General features: G+C 48.6%; 7 protein-coding genes and 1 non-coding gene across 10 annotated transcripts; 3 read left to right on the top strand and 5 right to left on the bottom strand.

The window, feature by feature from the left end:
* Positions 1-891: 891 nt before the first annotated feature.
* Positions 892-3,299, bottom strand: LOC9641339 (4-coumarate--CoA ligase-like 7). Of its 2 annotated transcripts, none has more exons than XM_024675669.1 (7): positions 2,292-3,299; positions 2,028-2,214; positions 1,826-1,971; positions 1,703-1,770; positions 1,551-1,653; positions 1,337-1,491; positions 892-1,157 (listed from the first exon to the last, which is right to left on the bottom strand). In XM_024675669.1, the coding sequence occupies exons 1-6, from the start codon at positions 3,288-3,290 to the stop codon at positions 1,372-1,374; spliced, it is 1,623 nt and encodes a 540-aa protein (XP_024531437.1). In that variant the 5' UTR covers positions 3,291-3,299; the 3' UTR covers positions 892-1,157; positions 1,337-1,371. The 2 variants fall into 2 exon arrangements, with proteins under 2 accessions (XP_024531437.1, XP_024531436.1); XM_024675668.1 differs by having other exon boundaries at positions 896-1,293; positions 1,344-1,491.
* A 35-nt stretch (positions 3,300-3,334) lies between these two features.
* On the bottom strand, positions 3,335-5,707 carry LOC112346525 (4-coumarate--CoA ligase-like 7). 2 transcript variants are annotated; one of them, XM_024675670.1, is made up of 6 exons: positions 4,359-5,707; positions 4,105-4,288; positions 3,903-4,027; positions 3,770-3,837; positions 3,560-3,662; positions 3,335-3,476 (listed from the first exon to the last, which is right to left on the bottom strand). In XM_024675670.1, exons 1-6 carry the CDS (start codon positions 5,613-5,615, stop codon positions 3,372-3,374), a joined length of 1,842 nt encoding a protein of 613 aa, XP_024531438.1. In that variant the 5' UTR covers positions 5,616-5,707; the 3' UTR covers positions 3,335-3,371. The 2 variants fall into 2 exon arrangements, 1 of the variants encoding a protein (XP_024531438.1); XR_002992461.1 differs by lacking the exon at positions 3,770-3,837 and having other exon boundaries at positions 3,337-3,476; positions 4,359-5,704.
* Positions 5,708-6,300: 593 nt separating this feature from the next.
* On the top strand, positions 6,301-6,766 carry LOC9633210 (jacalin-related lectin 3). Its single transcript, XM_002970900.2, has 2 exons — positions 6,301-6,395; positions 6,475-6,766. The coding sequence occupies exons 1-2, from the start codon at positions 6,315-6,317 to the stop codon at positions 6,742-6,744; spliced, it is 351 nt and encodes a 116-aa protein (XP_002970946.2). The 5' UTR covers positions 6,301-6,314; the 3' UTR covers positions 6,745-6,766.
* Positions 6,767-6,841: 75 nt separating this feature from the next.
* On the bottom strand, positions 6,842-6,921 carry TRNAL-AAG. Its single transcript has one exon. It is a non-coding gene; the product is annotated as a tRNA-Leu (tRNA).
* Positions 6,922-14,521: 7,600 nt separating this feature from the next.
* Positions 14,522-15,757, bottom strand: LOC9641338 (proteasome subunit beta type-1). Its single transcript, XM_002970739.2, has 7 exons — positions 15,643-15,757; positions 15,476-15,583; positions 15,333-15,414; positions 15,134-15,263; positions 14,941-15,083; positions 14,798-14,884; positions 14,522-14,732 (listed from the first exon to the last, which is right to left on the bottom strand). Exons 1-7 carry the CDS (start codon positions 15,738-15,740, stop codon positions 14,658-14,660), a joined length of 723 nt encoding a protein of 240 aa, XP_002970785.2. The 5' UTR covers positions 15,741-15,757; the 3' UTR covers positions 14,522-14,657.
* A 149-nt stretch (positions 15,758-15,906) lies between these two features.
* LOC9633209 lies at positions 15,907-16,758 on the top strand. Its single transcript, XM_002970899.2, has 3 exons — positions 15,907-16,150; positions 16,232-16,334; positions 16,393-16,758. The coding sequence occupies exons 1-3, from the start codon at positions 15,954-15,956 to the stop codon at positions 16,594-16,596; spliced, it is 504 nt and encodes a 167-aa protein (XP_002970945.1). The 5' UTR covers positions 15,907-15,953; the 3' UTR covers positions 16,597-16,758.
* On the bottom strand, positions 16,581-19,232 carry LOC9641337 (zinc finger CCCH domain-containing protein 32). Its single transcript, XM_002970738.2, has 3 exons — positions 18,932-19,232; positions 18,690-18,800; positions 16,581-18,625 (listed from the first exon to the last, which is right to left on the bottom strand). Exons 1-3 carry the CDS (start codon positions 19,079-19,081, stop codon positions 16,739-16,741), a joined length of 2,148 nt encoding a protein of 715 aa, XP_002970784.1. The 5' UTR covers positions 19,082-19,232; the 3' UTR covers positions 16,581-16,738.
* A 352-nt stretch (positions 19,233-19,584) lies between these two features.
* On the top strand, positions 19,585-20,884 carry LOC9641336 (fasciclin-like arabinogalactan protein 3). Its single transcript, XM_024675752.1, has 2 exons — positions 19,585-19,699; positions 19,864-20,884. Exon 2 carries the CDS (start codon positions 19,875-19,877, stop codon positions 20,598-20,600), a length of 726 nt encoding a protein of 241 aa, XP_024531520.1. The 5' UTR covers positions 19,585-19,699; positions 19,864-19,874; the 3' UTR covers positions 20,601-20,884.
* Positions 20,885-22,497: the final 1,613 nt, after the last annotated feature.

Here is a 22,497-nt window from a genome sequence, read left to right as displayed (position 1 = left end):
AGTCCCTTAAATCATGAACAAATAGTAAGTAATTTGAAAGTGGCTTTTTTATCATAGCAAACTCACTTTAAAGATGTAATCAAGGGTAGAGAGTAAACTCTTTTTCCAAACCACATATCCTTGATGCCATTATACTTTAGTGAAATGTGCTTAATTCTCCACTTTATCATTAGATTCACAATTGCCTTCCAAGAAAAGATATATATAATAGATTTTCATGAGGTATAAAATCTCTAGAAGTGTGGTTTTGCCAATCTATAACCTCTATGCAAATATTGAAATGTTGTATAAGGGTAGTTGCAGCTTTTACTATGTCCTCATGTCATGGGGCAAAGAATCTGTGACACACCTACTGAATGATTAAAATTTATTTCTATTGTTCAAGTGGATAAAATTCCATAGATTTATAGAGAGCTATATGCCTTGAAAAGGGCTACGAAGCCATGCTTCTTACAATTTTGCTGAAATAAAATTGTTATTCCTCCTATTGTCTAGTAAAATTTATATTGGACCACCATATAATACGCCCTCCAACATTAAAGCTAATACACAAATGTCCTCAACCTTTGTCTTATTTTATACCACCATATAATACACCCTCCAACATTAAAGTTAATACACAAATGTCCTCAACCTTTGTTTTATTTTATACATAACGATTGAGAGTTTGTTCTTTGGACCAAAAGAATCTTCCTCATCATCCTCATGTTGTAAATTTTGCAATTTCATAATATTTAATTTACCATCATTAAAAAATTGATTATTTTTCTTGCTTTATTGTTTATTCTTTAACTGTGGACAATTAATCTTGTAATGTTTAAGCTTGCCACATTAATGACAACCTTTGTTTCCACTTCATTCGTGGAAAAGTGTTAGTCAAGCCAGCTCAAGTATGTCAAAAAAATAAATAAATAAATAAAACGCTAGCATGCAGGAGCTTGCAAGCACATTTGCTGAGGGATTTCGCTGCAAGCCCCGGGACTGCTTGACGGCGAGCATGCTCATGGATGCCACCGTTTCCAAGCCCGAAATCTAGCTAGTAAACTGGGTATCCCCTTAACCAGTTGATAGCAGCGCGAATTCTCCTCCTCGCTCAGGGCAGCCATTCCATACGAAAGCTGGTTTGTGCCATGGAGAACACCAAAAGTCACGAGGGCCTGACAAAAACAAGTGAAAGCAACGCCACATTAGTTCTCTCCAGCAAGCTCGACGCGTTGCTAGCAACTTAAAAACAAAGACAGCCAGAATTTTAGGATGCCGCTGGGCTGGAAGAAGCTTGTAGAGCTTGGAAGCCTATGACAAAACAAACATACAGTTAATGACAAAAAATCCTCACCTCATACCCGTTTTTGTTCAGAAGAGAAAATGCAGTCACAGCTTTGAGACGGGCATTGTCATTTGGACGAGCTCTCTCCTCAAGATTTTCCCGGATGCAGACTTTGGAATCGCATCAATAAACATCACTTTGCGAACTTTTTTGTAGGGAGCCACCTGACAGAACAAGAGAAACAAGTGTAAGCGAATCGCAGACAAGGATTTGGACACAATACTTGGTCGGAGACAAACTTCATGACACCCTGCCCGTCCAGGCTGCATCCTTGCTTACGAACAATAACAGCCAGTGGTACTTGACCCGCCTCTTCATCAGGAAACCTGGTAAAGCCATAAACAATCAAACTATAGAAAACTTTTGCCTGCTTACGGTATAACAGCGGCGTCTACAACTTGTGAGTGTGACAACAGCAAAGCTTCCAATTCTGCTGGCGCAACCTGCCAAGAACACCAAACATGTATAAAATAATCAATCGCCTTCTCTGTGCTTTACCTGGAAGCCTTTGTACTTGATAAGTTCTTTGATGCGATCCACAACGTAGAGATTTCCACTGTCATCAAAGTATCCCAGGTCCCCAGTGTGCAGCCAGCCTTCGGCATCCACGGTCTCTGCCGTGGCATTGGGATTGTTTAAATACTCTGCACAGGTCAACAGCTAGAGACAAGCGAATAAAACACAGACCAAAGATGTTTACCATCCATGATCGTCGGACCATGAATCCAAATCTCTCCCTGTTGATTTGGAGGTAATGGACGTCCACTTCCAACGTCAATCACTTTCGCGAGCGTGTTTGATGAGAGAAGTCCCGCGGAGCCATAGTGTTCTAGATCATCCGGGTCTGCCACAGAAGCAATAGCAGTGGATTCCGTCAAACCATACCCCTGACACAAAAGAACCAAAGCAAAAAAAGAACCATTTGAACAAACAGACCAAAACGTAGAAAAGAGCGTGTGCTTACCTGCCGGACTTTGACATCTGGAAATCTCTCGAGGCACGCGTTGATCACTTCTCTCCCAAGTGGAGCAGCCCCGGATCCAATCTCCCTCAGCGACGACAGATCAAACGCTTTCACGGCCGGGGACTTGCCGAGCGCGATGACAATCGGAGGCACCAGCGGTACGTGGGTGATCTTAAACCTCTGGATCGCTCCAAGCATGGCTTCAAAGTCGAACGACGGCATGACGACGATGGGAACACCCCGGCTGAGCTGCGTACACGTGACGATCACGAGCCCAAACACGTGAAACATCGGTATGACGCAGAGATAGACCTCGCCCGGCTCGACATCTGGCCCCGACGCTGCGTGGAGCACCGCGGCAGCGATGAGATTCCTGTGCGTGAGCACCACCCCTTTGCTCGTCCCCGTGGTCCCGGACGAATACAAGAGCGCGGCCGGGTCCCCGAGAGAAATCTCTGGAAACGCGAAGCCATCCACCTCGTCCACGAGCAAATCCCCGAGAGAAGCTTGCGAATTGTTGCTCCTGTGGAGGCCGGGGGCGCCATCGATGAGCACAGTGGGGAGTCCCAATCCCGTCACCTTGTCCGCCAGCGCTACAACAGTCACGACAAACTTGGAATCTGAATCCACCGCTTGCTTGGCGACCTCGCGGGAAGTATTTACCGGATTCACGGTCGTGACCACGGCGCCGAGGATCGCCACGCCCAGGACGACGACTGGATACTCGAGAGAATTCGGGGAGAGCAGCATCACGACATCGCCCTGGCGCACGCCGAATCCCCGGAGCCCCTTGGCGACCGATATTGCGCGATGCTCGAGCTCCCTGGCCGACATTGTCGCTCCGGAAGGAGAATCGATGAGCGCCGGGCGCTGACCGTGGGATTTGGAAGAGAAGAGAAAGTGCGCGATGCTAGAGCTGCGAATTTGCGAGAGATCCACTTGAGGGCGCGAGCTGCTGTAGACGCCGTCGGCATAGCGCAATCCTCCTCCTCCCGCCATCACGTAGCACCCAGCTTAGGGTTTTTCTTCCACGCTCAAGCTCATAACCAAAAAAAATAGATGGAGCTTTCCTTATTTCTATCACAAATGTCTCTGGAGCAAATCCCCACGTAGAATTTTTCCCGAGCCTGTCTTTGGAATCTCGTCTACGAATAACACTTGTTGTACCTTCTTGTATGGAGCAACCTGGAAGAAAATCGAGAGAGAGAGAGAGAGAGCTCTTAGAATCCTCAAAGAAGAATCTCATAGAAGAATTAGCATGAACTTACTCTCTCAGCTAGGAACTCCTTCACTCGGTTCTCGGTGAGATTACCATCCGGAGATTGTACAACAAATGCTACTGGAACTTGCCCCGCCTCCTCACCCGGAGCTCTGCCAAGAGAAACGATAAAAAGAGATCACCATCAGAAGCAGGAACTTGGAGAAATGACAATGCATGGGAGCCTCGCGGGGAGGAAGAGGAGATTTCGAAATCTTACGGGACAACTGCAGCATCTACTATGCAAGGGTGGGAAAGCAAAATCGCTTCTAGCTCGACTGGAGCAACCTGAGGAAACGGGGAATTCTCTCTCGTGACTTACTGCTCTCTAAACTCAAAAAGGAGACACATACCTGGTGAGACTTGTACTTGATCCGATCAATGACGAACATTCTACCTTCTTCGTCGAAACTCACGAGGTCGCCAGTGCTCAGCCAACCATCTTGATCCAAAGTCTCGTCAACACCTTTGAAGTAGCCTGCATCGAAAGGAAAAGATGAGATGAGAGATGAGAGAAAAGTCAAGTGATGTGGTTACAGGAAGAACACCACGAACCTTTCATGACGTTTGGTCCACGGACATGAAGCTCTCCTTGGTTATTTGGACCCAAAGGCTCTTTATCGCCATTCAGGATCTTGGCCTCAATTCCAGAGAGAAGAGTACCGACAGAGTCTGGGAATTGATCTTCTTTCAGATTATTCAGTGCCACTGCTCCGGTGGCCTCTGTCAATCCATAAATCTGAAAATAACGAAACGAAAAATCAGCAAACAAAGAAGGAAAGAGTAAGAAACAATGATCGAGCTCTTACCTGAACAAAGGAAGCATCGGGAACTTGCTTGCAGAACTCCTCGATCACTTCCTTGCGCAGGGGAGCTCCACCGCACAGAACACGTTGAAGAGAACTAAAACTACCTGGGGAAGTACTTGTCGTCATTATCTTGAGAATGCCCGCGATGGTGTTAGGAAGCGCGTAGAGGTGAGTGACTTTGTGAGCCGAGATCAAGTTTGGAGCGTCGTTCATGTCGAGCTTGGGCATCACCACCACCGTAGCTCCTCTGTACAACTGCTGGAGCGTGATCACCACCAAGCCAAACACATGAGACATCGGCAGACAGCACAGATGCGTCCCTGCGTCCGTCTCTCCGAGCACCGAGAGCTGGAGTAACTGGGCGATGATGTTCTTGTGGCTTAGCACCACCCCTTTGCTCGGCCCTGTAGTTCCGGCAGAGTAGAGCACGAGAGCCGGATCGTCCTGGCTGATCTTCGTCTCCGGAGCGCTGCTGCACGAAGGATCCGACGCCAGGAGATCCGAAAAGGCAACCTCCGTGGAGCCAACTTTGATCTTGTCGCCCTTCTCGATGATCACCAGTGGCACCCCGAGCTCCGCCACCTTGTCCACGAACTCCTCCTCCACGATGACGAACCGAGCTCCCGCTGCCTCGGCCTGTTTCTTCGCCTCCCCGGCCGACGTCAGTGGATTGAGCGTCGCGAGAACTCCTCCCACCGATGTGGTCGCCAGGAATGCCACTGGATAGTGGACGGAGTTCCGGGACACGAGCATCACCACATCTCCCTGACGGACACCGATACTGACCAGTCCCAGCTCCACCGAGCAGATCGCGTGCTGGAGCTGCGAGTAAGTCATGGTGTGGCCGGTCTTCGCATCGATCAGCGCCGGCTTGTCCGCGAGATTGTCCTTGCCGCTCATCACGAATGTGGTGACGTCCATGCACGGATCCTCGGGCATCTTGAGCGGCGGGCGGGCGCTGGAATACGTGCCAGTGGCGGGGCTGTATGGCGCTGGCGCCGGAGCCGCATTGATGCATTCCTCCGCCGCGGCCGATCCAAGAGTCGTGCCCGTGCAGAGATTCCTCCGCAGCGCAATGCCGCCGGGTTGAAAACCTAGAAATCTTGCCACCGCGCCATGGCGGGGTGCGAGAGGAGGAGATCCCTGCTCCGCCGTGGAGAAAGAGGGGAGATTAAGACTAGCACCTGCGACGATGCTCTGCCGCCTCCAATTCGCGACGCCGGATGCGCAGCGCCGAAGAACACCGGATCGCGCCATAGCCGAGCACTCCCTCTTGGCGCTCTTCTTCTTCGGTCCCGGAGTGGCGATCGAGGGTTCGACGACCTATTGCGGGAAAGCCATGGCTTAATAAAATTTGGCTTTGTGGATAAGATCGGCCCTTCCGGGTGTCAAGCGATGACGGGCTCGACGGGCCCAGTGCGCGTGTGCTGGCGGCTTGTGAAATGGCGGCTGACGGTCGCGGCCACCCTTCTTTTTTTGACAAGCGGGTATCCGAAACATAGAATATTCTCGTACCAGTTTTCGAGTCTGTAGGATATTCTCCTTCTAACCAGCAAGTTTATCGAAACATGGCATATTCCCGCCAACGGCAAAAGATACTAGTATCATAGTTAACTTAAGCTGTGATTACAGCGACGCTTTGTGGTCGAGGAGGTAAAGAGACATGCGCCAGCTACTTAAACGACTCTTGTGGCTCGAGCTTTTGTTTGATCGAAGAGGACAAACGATGGCATGGATCACGACGGCATTGGTCCTGGCCTTGATTCTGGTGGGCAACTCTCAAAACTTTGAAGTTTTTGTGGGATTTTGAAGGATCTGGCACTGCAATTGCAGGTTCCGGCAAGAGTAGATGGGAGCCAGTCTTTTATGTGGGGTGGAGCAGCGGGCGACGAATTCAGCGATGGAATGTCGAGAGGGATCAGACTGATCCAATTGAGGCACGGCAACCGGATCGACATGATCAAAGTCGGCTACGATCAAGACGGCTCTCGAATAACTGGCGGCCAGCACGGAGGCAACGGAGGAGGCAAAGTCCAGGTAGAACAAAAAAGAAGAAAGAGCACTCACATTGTCTAATTCCGTAGACAATATTATCTAATTCGTACATGTCATGTAGGTGGCTCTGGATTTTCCCGACGAGTATCTCTTTCAGGTGTCGGGGACGTTTGACCAGACGATCAATTCGCTCATCTTCTTCACTCGCAGGAAAAGCAACGACGAGAGGAAGCAGTACGGCCCGTTTGGGAAAATGCACGGCAATTTTTTCCGGAGCGGGCCGGGTAGAATTGTGGGGTTTTTCGGGAGAGCTGGGAAGTATTTGGATGCGGTGGGAGTTTACTACGAAGAACCTTGCAGGAATCGCAGCTTGGGGTCTAAACCGCATTAAACGGAAGAGTTCGTGATTTAGATCGCATTTACTTGGATCTTTTATTTAGTTTTGCCGCCTGATATCCGGAAGCAGGCCATTCTTTCAATTTGAGCAGTGTTGAGAGTGGGATTGAACCCACGCCCTTGCGGACCAGAACCTTAATCTGGCGCCTTAGACCAGCTCGGCCATCTCAACTTTTTGTGGATCATGCCGAATTTTGTGGATCTCAATCTAGTGATGGGATTGGAACCACCCGGGACATTCCTCTTCAGCTCAATGACGATCATCTCTTCTTGCCAACACGACCCGAGCATGTGCTGAAACAACAATCCCTCACCAGGCCCAGCAGCGAGGGATTCCTCCAGAGAATCCGGGGATGAAGAGGGAGTGTCCAAGATCATTGCTTTCCTGCAGGCCAAAGCTGTATCGCTCTTGAGGCGGTGGCAAACAGGGATCAAAGCTTTGCTGAGCTGGAGATGAGCTGATTTGCCTCTCGTTGTCCTCACACACCTTCGTGATGCTGCCCTGGAACTGCTTTGGTTCAGTTGGAACTTCTCTTCACAACTATGGTGCCGGTTTGCAACAATTTTCTGGGCACTTTGCTATGAACAGAAAAGAAAATGGTTTATTGATGAAAATACAGCTCTCCAATATGCAAAGATGATGGAAAAGGAAAAAAATTGAGAAGGTAGTGGCCATAAAAATTTGATGAAAGGATTAGTGAAGTGGTGATGCATTTCTAACATCTTACATTCACAGGCATTTAGTAAAGCAATATAAATCATAATGGGATGAGCTTACTAAGAAGTAACGACTACAAGAGTAACATCTTATTTGGGAAGCTATCCTACTATTGACGCTTCCTCATGCATTTAACAAAGGCAAAGAAGAAAAGTTTCATATGCAATTGTTGTGAAGACTAAGAAAAAGGGAGCTATTGTGGCATGACAGCAAGAGCAAGATCACTTATATGGCAGAATAATATATATGATGTACTACAATTCTACCACAGAGAATAGACCACCTCTATAGCTGGTCCACTGTAATAATGGATCTGATATATTTCAAAGGCATAAACAAGTGAAGCACTTATTGAAATTGAAGTTACTGACATAAACATACCATGATAGTAACTTTTTGAAACTATAGTTCACTCTAGATATTACTCTGATCTGATACTAAATAGCAAAGACAAAGATGCTTGGCCTTAGACCTAAATTAGAAGTAAAACAAGGACAGAAACACAAGTAAGAGTTAAATTATGGCTTAGGCTATCTAACCCTCTTGATGTATTAATTGGGAATATGCCACTTTTCTCATTGTTTATTATCCACATAGTAATGGTTTGATAGAACAGCTTGTTAATACCTTGAAGGAGATAATTATGACATATATAAATTTTTATTAAAATAGTTATTTACCATCTCTTTAGTATATATATGTTATAGGAGTGTAAATGTAAACAACTAAAGGAAACAACTTGAGAAATGATTTATAAAGGTTCAAATATAAAAGGAAAAAGCCCATGAATAAGAGTGCACCCTCTTACATATATATACATATATATATATATACACACACACACACACACACACACACAGATATATATATATATATATATATATATATATATATATATATATGTGTGTGTGTGTGTGTGTGTGTGAGTGCATGGAATATGAAAAGGGAATACAGAAATGTACATATCAATTAACCCAAAAACCCTAGCTTATATACAGGAGCGAGTGGTCCGGATTGAAACCAATCCGACGGCTACCAAAATCCACTACGCTAATATTAGTATACGGCATCGTAGCTGTACACTTGGCCCTCACATCATCCCCTCCTCTCGGAATAATGGAAGGCCATCAGGGTTCTCTTGTAGATAGGCCGGGATCTGGAGGAACGTCAGGAGGAGGCATCGGCGGATCTGTAGACGGTATTAACTGCTCCTGATCCCTTTGTATGAAGCGTTTTAACCGCTGCACATGCACAATCTCCGGAGGATCGGTTTGCTGAACGTCATGCCGAACCTCATAAACTTGCGGTCCAACTTGCCGCAACACCCGATACGGTCCTTTCCACTGTGCAAGGAGCCCCTTAGATAAACCACGTACCGTAAGATGGGGAAAACGAACTAACACCAAATCATTCACTTTGTACTCCACAGGTGGACGATGATGGGAGTTGTAGCGCCGTTGTTGTCCCACTTGTACGCGGCCTAAGTGTTTGGCAGACTCTGCTCGGACAAGTGGAAGAATGCTTGTCAAATACTGATCCCATGACTTAGCATCAGGAGCTCGTGGCAATCGTGAAGGTAAACCCAACTCTGTTGGTAATATTGGATCATGACCATATAAAAGTTTATATGGTGAAGCACCAACAGAACTCTGCACCCCTGTGACATAGGCATACCGAAGAGACGGCAAATAACCATCCCAATCCGAATGCTGAAAGTTCACATACTTCGAAATCATCCCTTTGAATGTCCGAACGAGCCGTTCCACCAGACCGTCTGATTGTGGATGATAAGCACTCGTAAAAGTGTGGCGTATCCCCAACCGAGATGTCAAAACATGAAATACCTCAGCCATAAATGCAGGACCATTATCCGAAAGAATCCGCTCTGGACAGGAATGCTGGAACACCACTCGATTGAGGAGGAAGTATCCAACAGCAGTTGCAGAGGCGCTAGCAAGAGCACCAACTTCCACCCAACGAGTCAAGTAGTCAGAAGCAATAATAACATACTCATTGCCAGCAGTCGATCGTGGAAAAGGTCCCATAAGATCAAACGCCACCAACTCAAACGGACGGGAAATTGCAATTGACTCTAACCGTCCTTCCGCAGCACAAGGGGGAGTATTACGAGCTTGGCACCAAATGCAGCTACGCACATACCGGATAATATCACGTCGCATCTCCGGCCAATAGAAAGACCTGCGCAGCTTCTCGGTGACACGACGGTGTCCCATATGCCCACCTAGAACAGGAGAATCATGGTAGGCATGGAGAAACCGCGGAATAAACACCGAAGGTACCACCAGTCGTAAATGATCATTAGGATCCGTCCCCACAAAATAAAGAAGGCCATCTTCAAGGCGATATTGAGAATGTAAATGCCGGAAAGGCAAGTCATCAGCAAGTGATGTAGGATTCTCAAACCCATCTCGAAGCCTTCGAATCCATGGCTCAATCTTTTGAGCCTCGCGAACCTCCTCAAGAGAAGGTAGATCTTGCTCTGCACCCTGTGGACACTGAACGTCAAGGACAGCAACCGCCGACGGCACAGAATCCTCATCTAGAAAATCCACAGATGCTGGAACAACAGGTTCGTTAGAATGATGAGAAGTGAGTGGAGAAGGAAGAGGAGCTCGAGAAAGGGCATCAGCATCAGCCATAGAACTCCTTGGGCGATGAACAACATCGAAATCATATATCTGAAGCTTCAAAGCCCATCGAGCCGTACGACCAACCAGGTTCTTCCGCTTCAATAATGAAGTAACAGCAGCATGGTCACCTTCAAGTAACGTCCAAGAACCATGTAGATATGCATGAAGTTTCTCAAAATCCCAGACTGCTGCTAAACACTCCTTCTCCGTCGTGGAGTAGTTCATCTCCGCTGGTTGTAATGTACGGCTTATGTATGCAATGGGATGGCGCTGACCAGGCACACTCGAGCTCTCTTGCATCAACACACCTCCAAGACCAATGTCAGAAGCATCCACGTGCAAAATAAAAGGTCGAGTGTAGTCAGGATATGCCAAAACCGGAGGAGTCGTCAATAGCTCCTTGAGATCCACGAACGCCCGCTCACAATCTGGAGACTAGATGAAAGATGACGTTGATGACTTCAGCAATGCTCGCAATGGTGTAGTGCGATCGGAAAGATGATCCACAAAACGACCAAGATACTGCACCTTACCCAAAAAGCGCTGCATATCATTCACACACTTCGGAGTAGGGAACTTTAGAACAGCCACAAGTTTGTCAGGATCAACTTGCAAACACTCACGAGAAATACGGTACCCAAGATAAGTTGTGTCCTTGGACCCAAACACGCACTTCGACCGCTTCAGCTTTAAACCAACGTCGCGTAGCCGATCCAACACTTTACAAACATCACGAACGTGCTCCTCCCACGTCCCCTCCGAGTGGATCAAAACATCATCAATGAAGTCAGCAGTCACCTCCGGCATATCGCAAAGAACCTCGTCCATCATCCGCTGGAAAGTTGCTGGAGCATTGTTCAAACCAAACGGCATCACCAAGAACTCGTACAAACCAAATGGTGTACGAAAAGCAGTCTTAGGAATATCTTCTTCGGCCATCGGTACTTGCCAATACCCAGAAGCAAGATCTAGCTTGGTGAACCAACGACTCCGTCCCAGACGATCCAAGAGATCAGCAGTGTGAGGAAGAGGATACACATCTGGGATCGTCACTTAGTTTAACGGACGATAGTCGATGCAGAAACAAATACTCCCATCAGGCTTCGTCACAAGATGAGGTTCACATGCCCAAGGACTCCGTGACTTCCGAATAACACCCTTTTCCAGCATTTCCTTGACGTTTGCTCGTAAAATTTTGATCTCCTTAGGTGACCGACGACGAACAAGAACCTTGATTGGACGAGCATCCCTGGTTGGAATTGGATGACGTGTGGCAATCTTGGCCCCAGACAATAGGTCAAATTCAAAGAGATCAGAATACTCCTTCATGAGCCGGTCAACTGCTACAACACAAAGATCGTCGGAGGGATCGGAAAAGGGAAAAGCAGAACAAGATGGAAACACAGAAGGAAAGAGTGGGGAAACAAAAGTAATGGAAGCAGAGGTAGAAGTAGAGGGACGAAGAGGTATGGAAGTGAGAGGAATGGATGAAACATAAGAAAGTATGAGACAAAGGGGAGAAGCCTCAAAGTCACACTTGGCATGATTGCGCTGCAACCAATCCATACCAAGAATGAGGTCAAAAGCTTGACTCGGCACCACCCGCAACGACTGCAACTCAAGCTCGAGATTGCCCACACGCACAACCAGGTCCACCTCATCCCGTGCACATGCATGTGTACGGCCGTTGCCATAAAGAATGAAAACTGGTTCTGCCGCACGACGCAAGTGTAGACGACAACGTGTGGCAACAGGTCGAGCAATAGAAGATAAACTCGAACCTGTATCAACCAACACGGAGAGAATAATAGGAGACTTCTTGTTATAAAAACGAGCTTGGAAAGTAAACACTGGATGAACTGGTGCCGAGTGAACCCCTTGATGATACTCCCGAAAGAAAGATGGAGGGGTCACTGATTTATTCGTGCAAGGTCCCTCCGTTACTCGCGCGACTCCTCGTTTCCCGGATGCATCTAGGTGTCCAGACCTTCCACTACAGCAGCACCCAGGGGACGTTGCTGACGCCAAGGTCTCCACCCAGGAAATGGAGGTCGCCAATCCGGAAAACGACGGCAACGCCGATAAGTATGACCAACTTCATCACACACCCAGCAGCAAACATCACGGCCACGACCACGTCCTCGCGCTTGTCCTTGGACTCGAGCAGCAGCAGCATCAACCTCCATTGGAACAGGACCATCACCCATAGGAAGTGGAGCGGAAGGACGTGCAGCGAGAAGTGGAAGAGGCGACGTCTCATAACGTTGTGCCAAGCGAAGAGCATCGTCAAGGGTGGCAGGAGCAAGTGCATGCACAAGTCCGACAAGATCTTGACGAAGTGCTGGCCACAACATTCCTAACTTGATCCGCTCCGACATATTTGGCTCCGCACGAAGCAAAAGACTTCGGAAACGAACGCCAAATTGCATCACCGACTCCGATGGCCCTTGGCGAAGACGATGCAATTGTTGGAAAGCATCATCACAATCATCGGCATGTCCGAAGGCGCGTTTGAAGACGTCCGGGAGAACACTCCAATCCCCACGAGTAGCTACGCTTAAACCATTGTACCACTGCAACGCCGTCCCTTGGAGACACGTGGGAAACTCACGCAATCGTCGAGCATCATCCCAAGAATGATATGTGGCAATCACCGTAAAGTGATCGAACCAATGGTACACATCATCCCCAGGATTCCCGTGAAAGAACTCCGGTCGAACGCGAGGATTGGCACCAAGAGCAGGAGGAGTTGTACCACGTGCCGTGAACGCCGCCATCAACTGAGTTTGGTTGTTCAATTGCAAGCGCATAGCATCAAGCAATTGAACCAACTGCTGCTCTAGAGTCAAAGGAGGAGATGGCGGATCGGCCATGAAGATGAACGAAAAAGAAAGAGCAAAAGAAGAGAAATGACAAAAAAGCTGGAAAGAAATGGTAGATCTAGACAATGCAAAAAGCTAGATCGAAACCAAAATCCTAAAAGGAAAGAACAAAAGAAAGGAAATGGAAAAAGCTGGATCTAGACGATGCAAAAGCTAGATCTAAACCGAAATCCCAAAAAGCTAGATCTAGACGATGCAAAAGCTAGATCTAAACCGAAATCCCAAATCCAAGCACTCCCCAAGGACAATCAAAGGTGCCCCTCATCTCCACCAATGTGAGTGCATGGAATATGGAAAGGGAATACAGAAATGTGCATATCAATTAACCCAAAAACCCTAGCTTATATACAGGAGCGAGTGGTCCGGATTGAAACCAATCCGACGGCTACCAAAATCCACTACGCTAATATTAGTATACGGCATCGTAGCCGTACACTTGGCCCTCACATATATATATATATATATATATATATATATATATATATATTGATATGGAAGCTAGAGTTCAAAATAAAAATATATAAAAGTAAGTTAATTAAATAACAGAGCCAAAAACATACTTAACCTTATATTACTAAAATATTAGCATAAAATAATTTGTAAATTACTTGTTTAGCGTATATTTAAAGCTAAAATATAAATTTATCATTTCCCCTTCATTTATTTTATTATTTATTATATTTCTTTTAGATGCACTTTATCTCACTTTTATGTTTAATTATATATAAAATTTTATAAATTACAAACACAAAATATTAGTTTTATATAAAATAATTTTAAACATTTATAAACAACAAAATATTAACAATATTGTAAATTTAGTGATGGAATTTTACAATAACAATTTTAAAATTTGTCAATATTATTATTTTATTAATTATTAATAATAATTATATATTTATACCCATTTTAATTAATAAAAGTATACTATATATATATCATTACTTTTGGAAACACGAGATATCTGATAAATTCATTTTCTCTTTAAATTTCAAAATAAACGCACTTTTATTGACTACCTTAAATTCACTAATTTGTATATTTGATCTTTAGAATCGTGAAATGCTATCGGATTTCCACAAGCGTTTCAAACTATGTTTCAAGGTTTCTTGACATTCAATATGGGCAGGAAAGCTCTATACACTGCCAAACGAGGTAGAGCATATCTTATTGCTCTCAAAGGGAAGGTGGTCCACATTCATTCACAAAGTCGATAGAAAGATATCAAAGGTACTTATATCTCGTGAGAATTGGAACCGAGAACTGAAGTTCTCCAAAAGAAACCTTGAGGAGTTCACACTCAGGAATTACGGTGGATTTGACAGTGCATGTGTCAACACTCTGGCAGAATTGAATTCCTCGCGCCCGAGTGATCTTGTCGCATTCATAAAATAATCTTGAAGAAGGTTATATAAGATGATCAATGGACTTACTAAAATGATAGTCTTGGGAGGCACGGGACACTTAAGGCACTAGTATAGACCACAACCGATTTCCTCAGCTGCCCCATTGTCCAACATAGAGCTCCGATCATAAGATTTTACTTTCTTTCAGTGTGATCAATCCGATGAGAGAGAACGAGAGGAAATGAAACAATTGTCCATGAAATATGTCCTAAGAATCGGCGTTATACATAGCTCCTGCAAAGAGAGAGTGCCTAGTCTTTCTTGAGGTCTAAATACTCCTTGTGTATTCCATCCTTGTTGATGACCACAATCTCGAGTCCATCTCCCTGCAACACCACACAAGTTTGCGTTGAGTTTCAAGCTCGCGATACCCAGAAAAAGCAATACGAACGGTGTAGATCTGGCGCTCGGTAGCCGAAGCGAAAGTGTCCTTGACAATTTCCAGAGCCTCTTGTTCCGTAAGGGGCGTTGCCGTTTCCTGTAAACTCCCGGCAGTGAGCAACAGAGAAGAACGAATCGCAAAGGATTTGTCACCCTTGGAGGATAAAGGAGAGGACTGGCAGACTTGAGCTGGTTATCCAGAATCGGCATTATCAACTCTGCACCGCTTCCCTGGGTACTATATCCTGTCCGCTCGTAAGAACCAACAGCGTCATAAGTGTAGACGCATCCCTTGCCTACAAGCCTCCACAAAGATTTAGACTTTGATGCTCTCTTCCACACGTACCTTCGGTGTCTAGACCACCAAGAACGTTGAAACTGTAGTATGGAAAGAAGCGTTTGTAATAGAGGGTGTTCGACAGGAGCTGCGCCATCGCTGGGCAAGACATTGGTTTCCCGTGCTGATGGTAGTAACCCTGTTTCAAGAGAAGCAAAAAAAAAGACAGCGGTCTAGGGCGAAAATCTGGAAACAAAGAGGATCGAACCTTTTGCCGGGCTTCTAGATTCTTTTGCAGAGTTCTCACATCCGCCTGGAAGCCAGAGGAGGCCATGACCGCAGTGTCTGAGCTGCGAAAGACAGGAAAGAAAAATCACATTTTGTTTCCAAAGTCACTAAAGAAAAACTTACAGCTTAAACAGCTTAGAATGGCCTCTGGTCAGTATGCTGTAGCCAAGCGACAATCTCGTGTCAGCTGCGACGATGCAATAATCCGATCCAGCAATCGCGACGCAAGTCCTGCGAAAATCCGTGATAATCTCGCCACAGGAAGCAAAGCGCGATCCAAGATCACTAACCCGCCATTGTTCTCGTAGGGACTCCATGTCGCATGCTCCTTGAAGCCGTGCGCCATCTCCACTTCCGCGCTCGTCCTCTTCGCTACCAGCACCGCCATTTCTTCCCTTCTTCCCACAAACCCTAATCCCTAGGACAACAAGATCGCCGGTTCAAACCCCGGCAGCAACAAGGAAATCACAATCTAGCAATGAGTCGGCAAGTGGACACGTGTCAGACACGTGGATCTCCGCCGCCACTTGTTATATCAACGTTGGGTTTCTCTCTACCCGGAAGCGTACGCGCTTTGTGTTTCCATTCGTTTCCTTCAGCGATGATCCAAAACGCGAGCAGCGCCCATGGCGGCGGCGGCGCGGAATCGCTCCAGAATCCACAGCCGTTGCCGCTCTCCTCCGTGAATCATCTCTCGCGCAACTGCCGCGACATCCAAGAATCGCTGAAGTTTTACGTCGATGTATTAGGGTTTGTGCCCGTCAAGCGCCCGAACGCTCTCGAGGTCCGCGGCGCCTGGTAAGAGCATCCCTCCTCCCTCCTCTCCCACCCTGTATCGATTGCGCTATCGATTTTTTTCGCTATGGATTGATCGTCCAGGTTGTACAACTACGGTATTGGAATTCATTTGCTCCAGCAAGAAAATGCGGGGCCTCCGCAAGAACACTCAATCAATCCTCGCGACGATCACATCTCCTTCCAGGTATGCGAAAGAAAAAAAGGAAATCTCTTCTCTTGTAACATCCATCCACATTGCCCAGTGCGAGGATCTAGCTCTCGTCCAGAAGAGGCTGGGAGACGCTGGGATCAAATACGAGAAACGCATCGTCCAGGAGCGAGGGATCGAAGTGGAGCAGATCTTCTTCCACGACCCCGATGGATTCATGATCGAGATATGCACTTGCGAGCGATTGCCAGTGGAGCCACTGTCGTCAAGCACTGGTAAAACTCGGGAAGATTTCTAGCTGCCTGTTCATCGTCAAGGACGGGGTCCTGTCTAAACAGGAACTTGAGAAAACAGTGGCTAGCTTAGAGCCATTAGAGGAAGAGGATCGCATCGAAGTGTCAATCCAGACCTTTTTGTTCGATCGATCAGAGAAATCAGAGTTACGAGAAGTATCCACCTAGCTTCTTCGCGAAATCGTCGTCGTCATCGTCTTCGTCATCGTCACTCTCCTCTCGAGCAGTCACGGTGGTAGTAGTGATCTTGTCAGCGTGTACATGATGGTTGGCCACTCCATTGGCGCGGCTGTCTCGCTCTTCTCGCTCACCGCTCGCCACGATCACGCTCTCGTCATGGCGCCGGAGCTGCGAGAATTCCTCCCTGCGCTTGTCCTTGAGAATCTCGTGGAGCGGCTTGGGACCTTCAAAGTGTTGATCACCATCGTCCCCGCCACCGTTGAGCTCGCCGCCATGGAACCTCGACTCCCTGGAGATGTAGCTGCGCTTGGAGGAGCTCACCATCGCCACCTCCTCCCCGTCGAGCTTCCTCTTCTCGGCCCGGATCTGAGCCAGGCTCTTCGGTGCCGCGAAGTCCGATGGCTCCTCCCCGCCTGTTCTTCGGCTGAAGCCCTGGCCAAAGTTCCTCGCCTCGTAGCCCGGCGGAGACGCATCCTTCACAGGCCTACGATCGATCTGACCACCACCCCTGTACATGAAAGCGTCGGGAGGAGGATGCCGGTGGTGGAAGCGCTCGTTGCTTCTCTCCCTCGATGATCTCCGGCCGCTGCTGCTGTTAAGTCTAGCCTGGTGGAAGTAGTTCTGAGCCCTGTCGCGCTCCCGACCCCTGGAAAAGTCGTCGCGATGCCTCTCCCGGTCTGTAAACTCCCTGGGAAACCTGTCATCGCCTTCTCGACCCGGGTAAACATCCAGCCTCCGCCGCCGCTCGAGAACGTTTCGCAGATCACCATTGTCGAGAAACGGCCGTGGGTCTTGATGGTTGAACCGTAGCCTCTCCTTGATGGACTGTGTCCGAACCTGTCTTGTTTGTCGGAAATAATCACGCTCCGGGTTGTCCAGCAGCGGCGGACGATCGAAGTCCATCCGGTCGTAGGGAGCGTCGTAGTCAGTGTACTCCCCCTGCTCGAACCTCCCGTTCTCGTGCCGGATGCGATCATAGCTTTCACGCTCGTATAGTGGAGGTCCCGACTCGAATCCGCCAGTCTGGTTGTACATCTCGGAGTACTGAAACTCGTAGTCGTCGTCGAAACGATCGCCTGCTTCGTCATTGTTCCCGTGGAGGAACTCCGACTCCTCTGGCCCGTCGTCTACGAGCACATCAAACCCAGGCGAAGACTCTTCCCAACGTTCTTCCGGGTCTCGAGTGCCATTCTCTGCTCTTGAAGTCGTCATGAGAAGATCATCGTCCTCGTGCGTGCTCGACACAGGCTCCGCGCTCTCTTCCGGCTCAGCTGCAACGCTTCTCGATCTGCCTGCTACACCGTTGCCATTCTCCGCCGGAGTGTAACCAGTAGACTCTCTCGTGTACCGATCAACATTCTCTGCCGGGGTATAGCCAGTGGACCGATCAACATGAGATGGTGCTGGCTTCGCAACTTGAGCTGGCGGTGATGGCTTCACAACCGGCTTCGCTATTTGCGTTGGTGGTGCTGGCTTCGCAACCTGAGAAGCTGCCGGCTTTGCAACCTGAGTAGCTGCTGCCGCTGGCTTTGCAACCTGAAAAACTCCCGCTGGCTTTGCAACTTGAGAAGGTGGCGCTGGCCTCGCTTCCGGCACTGCTGCTATTGCCTGCAGTTGTATGTCCACCGATGGCTTTTGTGCTGTCAAAGACGGCTTAGATGGAATGGCAGCTTCCGACCTTGGAGGAACTTCGAGCTCTGGAGGAGCAGTCGTGGTCGGCTTAGGAACACCGTGCAAGAAGGGACATCGATCGCCTTTCGCACAGTATCCTTGGATGAAAAAGTAGCACGGCGTTCGTCCTTTGTTGCTCGCGGGCTGCTGCTGTCCAGGAGTCGGATTTCCAGCTTCCAAAGGCTGGAGAGAACAACAAGGACAAAATCACTTAAAGCTATGATGCCAAGAGCTCTACAGTTCTTACCGGATGCCTAAATGGACAATCCCGATTCAAGCAGCTCCCCGATACCCAGTACCAGCAGTCGCGGGGGTTGATCCTCGCAGCCTCACTGTGTCTAAACTCGCATTCTTCCCCCTGCAAAAACAAATCACGCGCTGCCTGTCAGCTCGAGCTCGGCAGATCTGGCTGCTGCCAGCCAGCAGCCAGAAAAACACTAAACCCTAACTGCAGAAAGCCTCTACTCTCGCCCCGATCGATCGCAATACCTTCTTGCAAGTGAGCGGCGATGCCAGGAAGTAGACGCAATCCGTGTTCTTCTTGAGCGCCACATCCTCGGCGCTGGCCGGGGCGATGGCGCCCGGGGCCGCCGCCGCCGCCGCCGCTAGCGTCGACGCATCGCCATTCGCCGTCGCCATTCCCGAATAAATCAAACCCTAGAACCTCTCGTGTGCTCCGCCATAGTCTCTCCTCTACCTAGGCCTCCTCCCTCTCCCGCAGCTTGTCTCCACTCAGCATTGAGCAGTACGCGCGTGACCTGGCACACCACATCGCCGTCCGATTCCACCACCACATCCGCCCGTCGATTCTCGATCCGGTCACGGGCTCGATCCCCCGGCCAGGCAAAGAGGTCCGCGGTTCGATACCTTTCACCCCGGCGGCCGGTGGATGGAATGGACACTCCAAAGAATGTGAGGGCGCCATATAAGGGCCCCAGTCGAAATGGCGTGCGGATGTGTCACGACCAGCTAACATATGCCAGCCTGGCCCAGTGAGAAAAAATTCTCACCAGCGTTAGGTGGTTACAAAGTGGACGTCCCACCACACATTCGCGAATATTCGCTGACGTGCCAGGGTAAACGGCCTCCACGTCGGCAGCGTAATTGACACGTCGGCTTTACTTTATTATTTCTAGGGCGTGTGTTCTTGAGCTTGGGGGTTTTAATAGCCAGGAGCAGGGGTTGCACTATCGCTTCACTTGGATCTCTTCGGCTCCGCGGCGCGCATCGATCGGTATTCCGGTCTCCTTGCATCTGGTAATCTCTCGCTGTTGGGAAATCCCTCCAAATCTCCTGCATTGCAAGCAATGCAGGTTAGATCTGGAGCCCTTCCAGCGTTCTAGCCAGAATGTAGCTTAGATTTCGTGATTCCCCGGCCAGATTTCGAGGATTTCTCACCCCCGCGCTCTTCTTTTTCCCAGATTTCGGCAAGATGAAGATCCCGCTAGCTATGGCGCTTCTCCTCGCCGTCGCGGCCACCGCCGCGGCATTCAACGTCACCGAGGAGCTCCAGAAAGAACCCGACTACTCCGAGTTCAACGATTTGCTCACGAAATCCGGCCTCGCCAGCGACGTCAACACCAGAAACTCCATCACCGTCGCTGTTATTCCCAACTCCAAGATCGATCAGCTCCGCGGCAGCCTGGGCCAGACCGCCACTGAGAAGCAGCTCATCGACATCATCCGCGTCCACATCTTCCTCACGTACATCAATCCCGCCGTGAAGAACGAGGATCAGCAGATCACGTCGCTCTACCAGACCACCGGCAAGGCCCCCGGGCAGGACGGCACGGCCAATCTCACCAACACCAAGGCCGGCCTCGACATCGTCATGTCCGGATCCAACACCACCATCGTCAAGAGCGTCAAGCAGATCGGCTACAACCTCAGCATTGTGGAGGTGGACAAGCCACTCACTCCCAATGGAGTTCTTCCGCAAGCTCCCACCCCAGCTCCTCCGCCAGGCACGGTCCCAGCTCCAGCGCCAGTTCCAGTGGCTCCAGCACCGATCCTTGCCCCGGCTCCCGGTCTCGCGGCTGCCACTCCCGCATCCACCAGGTCGCCTGGATCTGCCTCGGACCAATCCAGCGCTTCTCGAATTCTTGCCTCGACACTGCTGCTAGGGAGCTCGATTGTGGGCTTTGCTCTTCTTTGGTAGTGTCCGGTTCTTTTGGAGATTTTGGGGATGGATCACAGGGAGGAGATGGATGGAAATGGAAATTCTCTTTGGTGGTGATGGTGGTGGTACCACCTCTCAGGTATATCATTCAATTTTTGCTCTCTCCTCACGCACACTAGACACACATACACACTTGCACTTTTCTATGTTCTTGGTACATACTTAGCTGCATTGTGATTTTTGAGTGGACTTTGGGTAGCTCCATGATTGATTTGTACTCGGGAGAGAACTTTGATTTCATAATTCTATTGTATCCTTCTTTATATGGATCGTGTTCTGGTTGAGATATAACTTAGGATCCATTGGAAGTACATTTGTAAAGCGGTAGCATGCACGTTGATATCGCTGGAGCATTATCCACATGTCAGAACGCGCAATTGGACTGGACAACCCAGGCAGCATTCAGAACGCGCATTCAAGTCTGAACTCAAGAATTCTTTGTCAACTTTATGCTGATTTCTTAGGGCAAGATCCAAACCCCCGAAGCAAGCGGAGAGTATTTAAGGTCGTGAATCCCTAAAGTAATAGCAATTTGGACAACATTGCTCTAAGGATATGGCGACGGAGCTTCTGGCTGGAGCCTCATGAGGGAGAAACAGCATGTTGTTCATCAGATCTTGAGCTCTCCCAAACTATCCTGAGCGACTGAGATCAATCCATGGTCGAAGATAATCGACGTGAAGCACACACAAGTGGCTTTTCTCCAAGCAGCCATGCTAAACACCGCTTGCTAGAGAGATTTTTTTTCCTTCTCATTCTCTTTCTGATGATCATGGCCGGAGAAAGATGTTCACGATTGTCAGTATCGTCTCAATGCTGCTTCTGGGCGCTTCTATTGCGACCGCTTCCACTGCGACTGCATCGCTCGATCGCTCTCATCTTGGTCCCAAGGCAAGGCTTTCAATGATAAATCTCTCTTTTCTTTCTTCTAACCAGGGAATGGCTCTGTGTTAAACGATTTTGCCTCCATCAGGAGCGAGGAGTGCCCAGAAAGTTGTTTCAAACCGGCGCTGAGCTTGTGAAGCATGAGCCAAGAGAAGTTCCAAGCGGCACCGTATCCGACCCAAAGCAGTACCAGGGCAGCATTGCGAAGGACGACGCGGGGCAAATCGGTGCGTCTCCGGCTCCACAAAGCATCGGTCCCATGTTTGATGATTACTGTGATCCCCATTACAATGGCTTCGCTGGTCCCACTTCTCCACCGCCTCAAGAGCTCTCCTCGTCTTTGGCCTGCCAGAAAGCACTGATCAGGAATGGGCATCCAGCTCCATCTTTGTCCCCGGATTCCCTCTCTGCTGGTGAGGGATCGGTATTTCCGCACACGCTCGCGATCAATCGTGGTGACAAGAACGAGATGATAAATGTTGAGCCGGAGGGAAACGCTCCGACTCGTCGCAAACCCATCCATCACAAAATTGGCACAAGCTTTCCATGACAAGATCTTTGTATCTTTGTTACAAATTTTGTCACGATGAATAAATTTACGTGAAAGTTGGCACGAGATTAATATTAGACAAGAAGTTGAGATGGCCGAGTTGGTCTAAGGTCAATGTTGCCACATACAGATGTGGTAAGCACCACCTATGTTGAGATGGGTCCTTGAGTTTATCTTCACCTTTGCCAAGTTTGCAACTTTTCCCAAGTTGAGGATGTTTTCCATGTCCTTTGCAACTGTAGATAATATGACCACCTCTGATAACAGCTTCCTACCATTCCTTGGGGAGATAGGGATTTGGTGCAATATGTTACTGAGTTGGTAGTTGAGGTGTCATAACATCCAATTCATTGGCAATTAGTGGAGTTGCGCTCCTTGAAGATGTGGTGTGCGGCGGAGGTCATATTGCTGGTCAACTATAGTCAACAAAGTCAAAATTCA

The sequence above is a fragment of the Selaginella moellendorffii genome, unplaced genomic scaffold, assembly GCF_000143415.4.
Source record: "Selaginella moellendorffii unplaced genomic scaffold, v1.0 SELMOscaffold_15, whole genome shotgun sequence".
NCBI classification, from domain to species: domain Eukaryota; kingdom Viridiplantae; phylum Streptophyta; class Lycopodiopsida; order Selaginellales; family Selaginellaceae; genus Selaginella; species Selaginella moellendorffii.
Note: the sequence above shows the minus strand (reverse complement) of the source record. Positions and strands in the feature narration are given on the sequence as shown.